This window comes from Falco biarmicus, chromosome 8, assembly GCF_023638135.1.
Source record: "Falco biarmicus isolate bFalBia1 chromosome 8, bFalBia1.pri, whole genome shotgun sequence".
Lineage (NCBI taxonomy): Eukaryota > Metazoa > Chordata > Aves > Falconiformes > Falconidae > Falco > Falco biarmicus.
Genome location: NC_079295.1, coordinates 11255183 through 11268739, shown reverse-complemented (window position 1 = coordinate 11268739; position 13557 = coordinate 11255183). Strand labels below are relative to the sequence as shown.

General features: G+C 40.4%; 1 protein-coding gene across 3 annotated transcripts in view; it reads right to left on the bottom strand.

The window, feature by feature from the left end:
- ERBB4 (erb-b2 receptor tyrosine kinase 4) overlaps window positions 1-13557 on the bottom strand; it is a 638473-nt gene that overhangs the window by 302990 nt on the left and 321926 nt on the right. For all 3 annotated transcript variants that reach the window (XM_056350326.1, XM_056350324.1, XM_056350325.1), the window contains exon 3: window positions 4817-5003. In XM_056350326.1, coding sequence (XP_056206301.1) covers window positions 4817-5003 — 187 coding nt within the window. The remainder of the gene's footprint in view (window positions 1-4816; window positions 5004-13557) is intronic.

The window sequence follows — 13557 nt, the reverse complement described above, 5'->3', positions numbered from 1 at the left end:
TGAGGATAAGGAGTAGTCCTGGGCAATCACTGAGCCACTGCAGCTTCTTCTACAGGACAGAGAACTCCTGCAGCAGCCCTGCACACAGAGGGTACCAAAAGGATTTTTTAAAATAAATTCCTCATTCCTCCATGTATCCTAGCAACACCTCTCTGAGGTTAGAGATGCAATGCCTTGCCCACCTGTTGCATAGAAAGCCTAAGGCAAGATACATATTGCTTTCTTCCCGGCTCGCCAGACTAGTATGAAGTCACAACGATTAAGGAATATGCCACAATCAGCACACCCCAGTCTCGTCTGCTCAGGCTGGGTTTCACACACAGGCATTTGCATCGCTAAACATCCTGAACTCTGCAATGGCTCATGCAGTGTGCATGTGGTCCAAGGAAAGGCCTTACTGACACAGGCTGAGGGCTTTGTGATCAAGGCAATAAAAAGAGGGTGGCCTTAATCCCTGCAACAAAAATGCTTTATGTGCAGTCACACCATGCTGAAGGAGCTCAGGTCCTGAGCAGGTATCTAAAGATTTCCAAAAGATCTGTAGGTCTCAAATGTGCACAGTAAACAAAACTGAAAGAAAATTTGACTCCTCCCATGCCCTTTCCTTGAACCTGATTGAGTTGCAATATAACAATAGTAAATGAGCAGCCCTGGTAAAAAAAACCCAAAACCAAACCACAAACAACAAAACCAACAAAAAAAATCCCAACACAAACAAAAACCAAACCACCAACAAACCAAGAAACCTGCTGAAAGGTTGAAAAGCAACCTTTCACATAAGAGATGCCATTCTTCCCATCTTTCCACCCCCCTGCAAAGCACTCCTTTGCATTTTCCATTTGGGGGGGGGGGGGGGGGGGGGGGAGAGATATAGAAAATGTTACAGAAATGATCATCTAATTTTATAAATTTTGTTTTAGATAACAAATAAAAATAAATTTCATCGAAAATTAAAAAATAAGGCCTGTAAAAAAAGAAAAAATTTATTATGGATCACTTTCTACACACAGTAATGATGGTCCTTTCCCTGCAATTCCCCTGCTCATCAGATTACGTTTCTCTAGCTATCACTAACCAAATCCTTTCAGCTACAACATGCATTTGTCACTTAAACCTCAGTTACCTTAGTTTATCATTTATCTGCATTCCTGCAAAGCAAGCAAATAAGAAATGACAGATTTTGCTGCTTTTTTGTGTTACTGAACTAATCCACTGCTAAGTCCATTTTATACTAATATATTAAAGGGAATTAAACGGTCGCACAGGCACATGCAAGGGAGCCTCTGTCCTCAAGGCCAGTAGGGAAGATGAGGTTATCACTGCCCAGTCAAAGATACATCATTTGCTGTAGCTCTCTCTTATTCATCTTCACTCAGAGGAAAATACGGGATACTTCATAAGTGGTTTTGGCACTTGTGAGTTATCCCTCTTTCCCCACTCATGAAGATAAATGCTGTAATGAAACACAGCCATCGGGTATTCTCTATATTTGGAGCACTTAAAGTGTGAACAATAATTATGCCTTTTCATTGGATAAGTTAAGGTTGACTGCCCAGCTACCTGGGGAAGACAGGAATGATTTGCACTAGCTCACAAGCAATGAATGGAATAAGGTGGCATACCTCCTCCCTCAGCGAGGGTTAATCTGCTAATCTCAGGCTGAATAATATGCTCGGTATGTCAAACATTCCTTTTTACTTTAAGGCTACCTGGCAGCTGAATCTGCAGGCTGAGATGAGTCCAGCTGAGATGGCAGCAGCCGCTTCATTAGTTCAATGTCTGTTTGTTTCTGACGCTTCTGTGGAACCATTGACTAAGTTGTTATAGCAAGTGAGAAAAAGATCTTTGTAGGTAAGATTTTTTGCAGGTGTCACATCAGTTTTAGGATGTGGCCCTGGCTTGTGCCACACAAACAAAACTGCCTTTCGGGTGACAGACATCATAAGTGAGAACTGGATCATGTTTTCTGTGCGAGATAAAACTTACTGCCTTCATAGCTGTCATTTTTTTTTTTTATAGGGCAAGGGAGGAAATTCAAGTATTTAAAGTTACATTTATATATGAAAACCTGATAGACATATCTGGCAATAAAAACACAGTTGTTAACAACACACTGAAAATAATGCAATGGTACTACTGCACAGGAGACTGAAACCCTGTCTCTGGTTAAGTCCGAGGATGATCTGCAGGTGAGAGCCTCCTCATTTATTTAACACAAGGAGTAGTGTTTGTATTTGTATATTGTGCAGTACTGGGCAGAAATACCCTCAGGAATCCATCATCTAGCACTGCACAAATTAGAACATAAGGCGTAAGCCCTGGAAAGACAGTTCTTCAAACGCAAGGCAGGAGTTATGTTTGTATTTTATTCAAGTGGAAGAGATGCACCATTCAAAGCCAATCTCTTGAAATCTGCAGTGGACTTGAAGCATGCATGCTCACAGCATCTGTTTCATCTTAAATTTAATAACAAATCAGTGGTTGTTTCTGATGTAAATATGAAGCAGTTGGTAGACATAGGACAGGTTTGGACACAGCTGATCTATTGCAGCCTTGCAACACCACCAACTCCCACATCCACCAGTTATTTTTGTGCAGCTACTAATGCTAAAGATGTGTTAGGAAAATAAATCAAGTATTACTGTGCCCCAGGGAGAGCAGTTGCAACAAGAAGCAGGTTGTGGGTTAAAATAGCCAGGTGCATCTTAACCAATATACAAAATGGTCAAAGAACAGCTGCTTGAAGACGCTCCTGAGGTTCTGGCACATGCTATCTAGAAAATATTAAGAGTATTTCAAAGCACACACTGGCTCACATTCAGCACCCAGAAGCTATTTTAAGTGCTCAGTGGACACAAACTAGTGTTATGAGGGCACTTTTCTTTCAAGATACATCAATACTTTTTGAGCCAAATAATCCCATTAGAGGCCTTTGTAAACACTTAAATCTGATGAAGTGGCTGTGATGTTCTCATGTTAGGAAATGTTCAGAGGCTGAACTAGAGGTTCACTTACCTAGAAAGAAGAAAACTAGAGGTTTTCTTACATCTCTTGAAAAGAAAGTCAAGCTATTTGCTGGGCAGTTTTGGTGCTGTGCCTATCATGTAAAATCAGCTTCCAGAGAGAATCTCTGGATTCTGAGGAAGTGCCTATTGGCACAGAGCAGCTGGTTCAAGAAAATCTTGAGCCAGAGCCTACAAACTAAGGGGTTTTAACTTACTGAGCTGCAAAGCCATGGCTAAAAAAGCACAGAAAGTACAGCCCTCACCTCCTGGCAGAACAACAGCCTCAGATCCAAGAGCAAAGGGTTCCAGTCCTTTTCTGGCTTGGCCTCACATCACCTCTCTGCCTCAGTTTCACAAAGCACTCTAAGATCCACACACAGGAAGTATATGAAGGAACACATAATGCTATTATTACCCAATGATATGGCTCTGTATTTTGTGAAGGCATGGACAGTTACAATGAACACGCTAAATCAGAAAGATGGGAAGAAATACAGGAACAGAAGCGGAAAAAATAGAATTGTGACACTGATAGAGAGAAGAGTAGTAAATGGCAGGAATTTAGAGATCTTGGGAAGCACTCTGATACCAGCATGGCAGTCTCAGTAAAGAAAATTGTTAAAAGTATGACCAGAAGGGCCTCATCAGAAAGAGTCACCCAAAACTGGGTGGGTTTTTTTTTTTAAATTATTTCAACCTCCTTTTCCTTCCTGTTTTTGAAAGCTTAGCTGTACAGCCCAGGGAGGCTTGAACAACAGTGAACTGTAAGCACTTGTGTGCTGCTCTGAATACCGAAACACAAAAAAAAGCAGAGAGTGAAGAGAGTGAAGGATGCCTAAATATATTTCAGAAGGCTCTCACCTCTCTGTACTGAGGTTCAAACTCCACATCCAGCTCAGGTTTGTTATCTTCTGTCAGCATTTAGCCACTAGCAGAAATAAGGGCATTTCACAATCACCAGTGCTTAGGGCAGAAACGATCATAGCTGATGAGGAACCAGGTATAAATAAAATATTTCCAGTGAACTCCCTAAAAAGAATTTGCCACTGCCTGCATTTTATTAAGTTACAGTCCAATGATATTTAGCCAATTTTTAATCTCCAAATCACTGACTGTAGATCCTCAGCTGAGAGAAATGAAATGTTGATCTACCCCACATCATGATCCAGCCCTGAACTTACAGATTAATGTAAAACCATGGACGGTACTTACATTTTTGTCTCAAGAATATAAGCACTTTTCTCACTATATATAATGCACTTATATAATGTCATTATATATAATTTTTCCTTAAAAAAAGGGAGTTGTAAAATTAACTACACCAAACACAGTCTCTCCCTCCTATACCTTTCCTTCCCCCCACCTCCTAGTGCAGCATCAATGGTGACAGAGACAGCAGCAAGAGCAGAGACAGAGGGGATGCTAACTTGGCAGAAAATGCATAACACCTGAAGCAACACACGTGCAATGCCCAAGGATCACAAGGAAATCAATGTGCTTACTATATCAAAACTAAGAAAAAAAATTCATCTACTCTTTCAACAACTATTATCGTTTCAAATACATTCTTGGCATGACTTCCATGCACTGTCTTTGATCAGCACTGAGAGAAGTACAGCTGTGGACAGAAAAAAACAACGAAGTACTGACAAAGCTCTCAAACAATGTGCAGACTGCCAGCCTCTTGTGGTACCTCCATTATTTGCAGAATGCAAGTGACTGAGGGCATTGGGGCAAACATTCAACAAGCTCACTTTTTGTCTTGCAACCAGTTTATCACACTTAGATCTTTCAATGAATTCATCACTTACCTGTCAAGTTCTTCAAGCCAAGTTCCCTGAGTCCAAAGTTACCGTCCTTTCTGTAGTTAAGAAATATCGCCAAAGCATATCGCTCTTCATAGAGTTTGGTCCCACGAACGATGCGCAGGTTCTCCAATGGCAGGTATTCAAACTGATTCAAAGCCACCAAAACATAGCCTGTGACTTCTCTGATAGACTGAAAGGCAAAAATGAAACATACACATTAGAAATGGTTCATTTTTAGTTGTTCTGAATTTTTCATACAGTGGATGCTTTAGTACGAGATGCTGGTACCCAAGGGGAAAAAACAATCCCCAAAACCCACAAAACCTTAGAAAACAAGCTCTGTTTCAACTTATTGCTTTTAAGCACATTGCTGTTTCTATTTAATTGAGTTTATTAGAGATACTTATTTGAAAAGTAGAAAATAAAGAGATAGCCATTCTTCTAATTTTATTAAACTTTGGCAGAAATTCACAGTAGAGTATTAAAGATGCACAAAAGGACAACTTTGCACAACTTCAAGCAGAGAGCAGGTCAAAGGCCTCGGCAGTACATGAGCAGAATCTGCTGGGGCAATGCCACAGTTCAGGTAAGATTGTTTGTCTGCAAGTAATTGTTGCACAGAATATTTCAGGGTGAGACTGAATCAACACAACGTGAGTAAGAGAGACATCTCTGGAAGAGCTCACCATCAAACAGGAGCAGATGGTAGAAACAGGGGACAGGTTTGGAACAGTAAATAAAGACAAAGAACATATGTATTAACACCCACTTTTTGTACTTCTAAATGAAATACATCACCAAACATTCACAAAGATTCAACTTCAAGTTTCATCTGGAAACACTGGAACCATACATGCTATATACCCCAGACTTCAACCAAAATCTTTAGCAAAATGATTGCTGCATTTTTGGGTTGGCTGAAATCTTTGCTTTAGATGAACTACTCATTAACCTTCTCACTCATACTCGGGAATTGGTTGCCTGGATTGCAAGGAGAAAAAACAACCCAACCCCAGTAACTAGAAACAGGTTTTCAAAGTCCAAAAAGATTAACAGAACAGAGATGTTTTTAGAAAGAAAAAAAAATATTTTAAAGCCTGCTCTTTTAGAAAATAAACATCATGCTAAGGAATTTAAATAAGAGGCCTAGATATCTGCAAATGCCTTTGAAAAGCGTCATTTCAACACTCACATAGAACCCCACCATCCTTAGCAGCGCTTCACACAGGCTGAGTGATGCTCCTGCCCAGAGCTGCTCCCAGAAACAGGATCTCCATCTTGGAAAGGGTCTCAAATATGGCTTTCAAATGTCATTTAATTCCATACCTGCAACAGCCTGCAACCACTGTATACACATATATTTATGTGTGTATGTGTATTTAATGGACAGAAATTGATTAACTACTTGTGTGCTTAAGTGGATGCATGCACTTTTTCTTTCCCTTTGGCAAAGTCAATACCTTAATACACATAAAGAAAAATCCTGCTTAGAGTAACATGCACAGACTATAACTAACATGATGGGGACTCCAGTCAATACCATAACAAAAACAAACAGGCAAACAATAGCAGGCATCAAACTGAACATATTGCATACGTATCATTAACAAAGAAAGGCAACATGAATTTGCAGCACAAAGGACAGGCTTTTGCTTAGCTGGTTGCCATGATTTAATATGTAAGTGTGCAAGAACCTTTTAATTAGGTTTATAAAAGTTCGTAAGATTATTAACAAGTGTGGCAGTATACATGAAGAAGGATTTATATGCCACAAACTCTATGCAGTAGCTGTCCTTCTAAAGTCAAAGTCTGTACCCAGCTGAAGCTGCTGAAAGAGCTCTGGAGCTGTTTCAAGACTTGCTTGGCATCTAAACAGAGCACAGTGTCATTACAGGACTTTGATGAGAGCCCAGTGAGTTGAGCTACGTTGAGAAGTACGGTTCAGTAGCTCAATATTAAATGTAGAACTGCATTATACCCCAGGACACTGATTCCATTATAATCAGAAGCTTTCCAGCACTTTCATGATAGCTTTTTGCTTTCAGACATTTCAGCTTAGCCAGTTTGGTCAGGAACTTGTTTTTCATTGTACAGAAAAATTTCCTTAAGCTGGGTTTTTTTAGTCTCTCTTCAGAATTTAGAAAATATTAACATTACACTCACAGCTACAATTTGTCCACTGATATTCTAGGGATACTGTGATTGCTCTAATTAATTTAAAGTGATGTTTAACTTGGAACTGAGTTGAAAAAAAATTAAAAGCAGTTCCAAAACTGCATCTGACCAAGTCCTTCCTGCCAATTTTTGTCACTTAGAGACATGTTTTCTATTTTTTAGGGTATCTTATTTACTGCCAAAGAGCATGCCCACCTGAAAGGACCCTAATTCAGCACACCACTGAAATTATACAGAAACACACTCAGCAGCAAATCTTCATTCCAAAGTTGTTTTTTTTAAAAAAAAAGGGGCGGGGGGGAGTAAAAATTTTTGTACTTGCTAATTGTGAACCATCCCAAAAGCCCTGTACTTTGTTTGGTTTATCCAACAGAAATGACAATTTTTTGTAAGTATTTTGACAAGCCACAGGGTCCTTTCCAGTCCCATAGCTTCTATCATATTGCAATGTCTAATGCTATTTATTTGCTGGAGAAACTGCCATGTTAATCCTTGCAAAACAAAATCATGAAAACAAACCAAAGGATTTCTAATTTACTAGAACACAGCAATCTGACCAAATCTAGTGGTCTGTTTTATTAATCTGTGGTTTCATTTTATTTCTTTGATTTAAATTTGAATGAAAAAGAGCAATAACATGTTTTGCAGGATGGTATCTTTTCTGGCTGGTCCAGCTTGAGAAAAAGGTACTGGAAGTACAGCAGGTAGCTCAGGTTTTGGCCACTCCTGGCCAAAGCTGTCACACTGCCAATCACTGCGAGTTTTGACACGTTTCTTACTGAAAAGGAACACCTTCCTGCTTGGAGCTCACTCCAAGCTGTATCAGAGCCCTGCAAAGACACCTGTTGGCTTCCATGCAGGCTCACAAATCCTCACACCAGACAGGATCAGCCAGCCTGATCTCCTACTCTGCAACTCATACCAAGGTTAGGCATGATTCGCACCTCTCATCCTTTGTAAACAAGGCTGAACGCTTTCCTGTTCAGGTGTCCTGAACTCAGGTATAAGTTCAGGTATCCCAGTGCTCTATTTGAGATGCTTTTACTTCAGCATTAATTGGTGTTCCACCAAGTAGGCAGAGTGACTCAGAATGACTCAGAGCAGTGGTAATTTGAAATGTCACCTCCTAGTTTGATTCTCCTGCTAGGGCTGGAAGTCCTTGCAAAATTACATTCTACATGTGCCTGTCTCTCAGGAAAGAGAAAAAAAAAAAAAAAAAAAAAAGAGACAAGTATGCAAATAACTGCAGTTTGTTCCCATAACCTACAATTGAAATAGAAAGAGGCAGATTAATTGCCAATAGATTTAAAGCTAAAAGTTTCCTACAGGGAAATCCAAATGAAGTCTGGCAACCGCCAATCTTGATTGCTGACCACTGTGATTTTGCGGGACTCCCCCCTAACCCCATTACAGCATTATTTGGATTGGGAATTCCCAGTCAGCATGACCTTGCCTTTCCTTGTCATCTTTCCAGCTCATGAGACACAACGTGTTATGTGAAGAAGCTATCAAGTGAGGCAGCGACTGGCTCAGGTTCCCATAGCACTCCTGCTGCTTTGGTAAATGCATTTTAGCTCTCCAAAGTTGTTTGTGTACGGCAGCAGGAACAAACATATACATTTGAATGAGGAAAAGGCTCAAACTCACAAGCTCCCTGTCGTGAAGGGACAAGGGACACTGTTCATTGAGCCCTCTGAGCAGACACCTGGCTGTCCAAAAGCAGATGAAGAGATGCCGCTTGAGGATTCAAGAGCCAAAGGTGTCTGCCTCTCCGACTGGGCCTGTTAGGTATCAGATCCTGAAATAAGAAAGGGCATGCTTCTAGCAGGAAACAAGAGGGGGGAGCATTAATCCTTGACAAACCTGAAGCCTCAGGAGCTTCTTTAAAACCACACCAAGCCACAAGATTCAAGTCCGATATATCTACCAGAAAAAAAGCTCCACACTTACATTTTTGGACAGGAGATGAGTATTTGTGCCTCACAGCTTGCAGTCCCTAAGGCCCAGCACTGCCCTGCACCCTAAAAACAGGCACGGTAGGTCTAGAAACCAGTCTCCCAACAGCCTCCACTATTCACAATATAACCCAATTTCTTGCTTTTAAACATAAAAACGCGTCACCCTTGGATGGATCTAGTCAAGGCCATATGTCCAGAAACTCCTTGTGCCTGCAGGCACCAGCCCGCCCCGGGGGGCGACTACAACATGGCAGCCGTGGCTCTCCTCAGCCATGCTGGTGCAGCCGCTTCCAAGGGCACAGGGCCACAATCTGACACCAAAACGGTTATTTTGAGAGGTTATTTTTCAGTTGATGAACTGCAAAAATGAGCTCTAGACAGCCTGTTTCCTTAATTACAACTAGAATTAGCTGAGCACAGGTAAAGCATTTTAAGCTCCCGAGAGCAAAGCCAAAATTATCGTGTCAGTTGGGAGTAAAAGGCAAGATTGTTCCTTGCCATCTTAAATAGTTCTTCGGCTCAAGTCAAATGAATCCGAGTGAAACGGAGCAAAATAACAGCAAAAACTTCATCATTCTGCCCAGAACAACAGATCAATGAACGATTAGGGAAGCTGGCGTTTCTCATAAACACCACCAAGTCTCCTTAACATCTCTCGGGGCAGGTTAGGCTGTGCTGAGGCACTGAGGAGAGCTATAGCGTGGGGGCTTATTTCAGTAGCCGACGTGTTATATATCCAGTTTCTGAACTTGATCCAGCCCTTGCTGCCACATCTGACTGGGCACACATCCCCAGCACATGAGTCAAACCTGCTGCAGGGAGTTGGGTCATGCTTGTGGGGCCCCAAGCAATTAATAGTATTTTAGGTTAATTTTTCCCTTTTCCATAAAACTCATCTACATTTCGACTCTGCTTTGATCTCACTTTAAAAGTGCCAGTAAACACAAATGCAGGAAATGAGGACCACCTGAAGGAGGAGTGTTTAATTCACAAACAACAACGACAAAAAAAAAAAGACAAAGCATATATATTCAGCATATTCACTTGAAAGAAAGTCAAAAGTCTTTGCTTTCCCAGCACTTGTTTTGCAGTGAGGCAGAGGTGCTTTGGTCCCCAGGAGAAAGCAGGCAGGGTGCCACCCCCGGGGTACGGAGAAAGTCAGCTGCTGGGAAAAGTCTGGAGAAGCACAGGGGTTTCCACAGGGAAGAGGGTTGTTGTTCTTCCACCACAAGAAGGGAAACAGAAAGGACAAAAAACTTTACATAAGATATAAATAGGGAATAAGCCAAATGGACACTTTTCATCCCATCTGTTGAAATACAGTAATTTCTATTTTCAGGGGATACCCATTTCACGAGGCAGAAGCAAGGCTCCTCGCACAGCTCGGCTGCCAGTAGATAACAGAAGTCTCCTGACTCAGATCCAAGGAGCTAAGATGACCCTCCAACATGAACTGTGTGCATTGTCTCATTACATTAAATCCTAAGAAATTCAGATTTCTAAGTGATACGAACGGGAAAAGAAAATATTTCCTAAGTGAATCATTCTTTTTTCCACCTTAACATGTCGTAGCATAGTGAACACGACTAGGCACCACCACATGAAAAGCTTCTGAATGAGATGACATCTCAGGCTGACTTGGAACACATTCCACTTTTTGATCAATTAAAAGGTGGGCATTTATATCTGCTTAGAACTGTACAAGATCCAACTGGCCAAATTTGTTTCCTGTTTTTATTAAAGGCAAAACCCCGCTATATGGCAAAGACGACACTTGCTTAACTTTAAATAAGTTCTCAGAGAAATCCTAATATCCACCTTCATAAAATTCAGCTGGGCATGTTTGTGAGTGTGCTGCTAACCTAAACCACCATCAATTAATTTTCATTATTTGTGCATACATTTTCACCCATGCAATGCAATACATCTTTCATTGTCATAATTAAAAAAATTAGCATTTACTGCAGAACCACAAAGTGGCCTCTAAGCAGCTACAGCACTTGTAATGCTAACTCTAAGGGAAACACTAATACTCAAAACGGGGAAACAGCTAGACTATTGCAATTTATGGAGCTCAATTAGCAGTTCCATGCATTGCTCATTGATGGCTATGAATTTTTAATGACACGATAAACTGAGATTTTTCAAAGGACTTCAGGAGACTTATTTATAGAATTCAGGCATATCGCTGTTGCCAGCTTCTCTCAAATCCCCATCCATAACCATGAGAAAAACGTAGTACGTACTGACATTTCCCATGGTTAAGAGGACATTTCATTTATAGACAGCGTCAAAGCTACCACCGAGCATGCACATAAGGAATTTTGTTCCACAACAAGCTCACGTCTTGTCTCCTTCCACGCTGTGCATCCTTCAATTACGTCAACACTTGTGAAATTGTGATGTTAAGCCCTTCCGAGCACCAGCGGTTTTCCAGATACGCTGTACAAGCTTCAATAAAAATCCCTCGAGTTTGAGCACACTGATCAATATCAGAACAGAGATTGTAAAAAACATTTTCTTGGTGCCTGATCCAGAATCAAGCGGTGTATTGTAGCTAGAGTTTGCTTGGTGCTGCAGAGAGGTTATTGCCCAAACCATTAAAGTTGGAGCTAAGATTCAAACTTGGTAAAAAAAAAAAAAAAAAAAAAAAAAAAAGAGGAGAGGAATTTCTGGTAGTCTTTCAGTTTGCTTTAAGATGTATCAAAGGCAAATGAAAGGCTTAGATATCATTTTGTTAAGAGCTGTGCCTAAGGAGTCTTGCACTGCTGCATGGCTGCAGAAAAAGACTGTGATTCAGTTATTTAAGACAGCTAGTAGAAACCTTAGGTCATAGTCTTGTCCTCACAGACATCTAGCCTTCTTCGGTAATATGCTTACAAAATATTAATAATATCCTGAGCAGCAGATCAATGGATTGAACACAGCATCTGATTTCCTCAAATGTGAAGTAGCAGTCAGTTAGATGGATCTTTTGTTAAAGCTGTTAGAAATTTGTAAGTGAAGATTTTGCTACATAATTTATAGAACCCACCTTGGGAGTTGTTGAACTAAAGCTTTGTTTTCTGAATGTTTGGTCTTTACATTTCCTTATTTCAGGAGTGAGACTTTTCATACGTAAAAATAGGAGAATCAGCTGTGTAGTTATTTATTTGCCAGCTTCGATGTAGGAATCGCACTGCTGCATACATGAGGAAAGTTAGGCTGAGTCTGAGCTAATACACATTACAGGAGGGTCCAAGGAGGGCTTGGAGGCAAAACAAATGCCAGTCTAGAATCCATTAAACTGCAGATAAATGCCCAAATATGGCATTTGGAAAGGAAGCCCCATAAATAACACAAAAGTAATGGAGATGGACAAATGCATGGTGTGCCTCTGAAATGTGTATTTTGACTCATTTTGCAAAACAATGAAGAACATGAAAAATGAAATAAAAAATAAATAATAATGTGGGAACTGGAACATTAAATGGAAAACACAGGTAAATAATAGGATCAAATTAGCTCTTTTGCTTTCAAATTTTGAAATACAATTTCTAAAGATGTATCCAACAATCCTTCCTGTTGACCGAGTTAGACTTAAGCCCAGGTGTCAGCTTGCACCATGCGTCTATGCCTACTTTTCAGTTAAAAATATCTGAATAGAGAAACTGATCAGGCTTACATCAATATCTGAGAGTCTTCCCAATGCTTTCTGTCTAAAGCATGTCTCCTGTTTGTGTATCTGCTTAAAAAGTATCTAACTTTCAGGTACACAGGCTGCCTGAGTGCACACAATAAATCCTAAGCTGTTTATGTTGAGCAACAATATGACCTAGACAGTCCCTACTCTGTAACAACCCAATCTTCACAGCTAAAACCTTTTTGTCCTAAGGAAAGCTATGTATGACTACATATTTAGCAAATCAATAAGAATTTTGACATTAAACTGTAATACCTGATTGGCCTTCAACATACTTGCAGAATGGTTTCCAGGAGAGTTTATTGTATTGTCTCCCAGGGGAAAATTTAGTCATAAATTAGATTGGAAAGACTAAAATGAGAGTATTATGCTCTTACAAAATGCTTTACCATTTTGGCTGTTTACTAGTAGCTAAATTCTGAAGAAACTCAAAGCACATCAGTTTATAGCTGCCCAGTTACAGAATTTCCAACTGGAGAGATTGATGCCTTTTGCTTTCTCTGCTTTTGGGAGCTTCAATCAAGTAAATCATCGTTTCTTTTCAAGCAGCATAAAATTGCACAAACTGCTACTTCATAAACCAAATAATATCAACACAAGAAGACTTTTAGGAAAGCAATAACCATGGGAAAACACATCCCCTTTTATCAATTTCCCGCAGACAGCCATATCCTATGAGAAGCTGTGAGCACATTCAAAGGTCTTGGAATGCTTTCACCATGAAAGACAAAGCGAGGACCGTCTCTCCAAACAGATACCTGAAACTGCTTTAGAGAGGCAGCACAGGCCAACAGCATGAGCACTGCCTTGGGATGTTGTATCTGCCATCAGCTTTATTTATTTCTTTTTCGTAGTTTGACTGTGTAGTCCTTTGGAGCAGAGGTGCCTCCCTAACAATGCAAGGAGCCTTGACCCCAGTTGTTACCTTC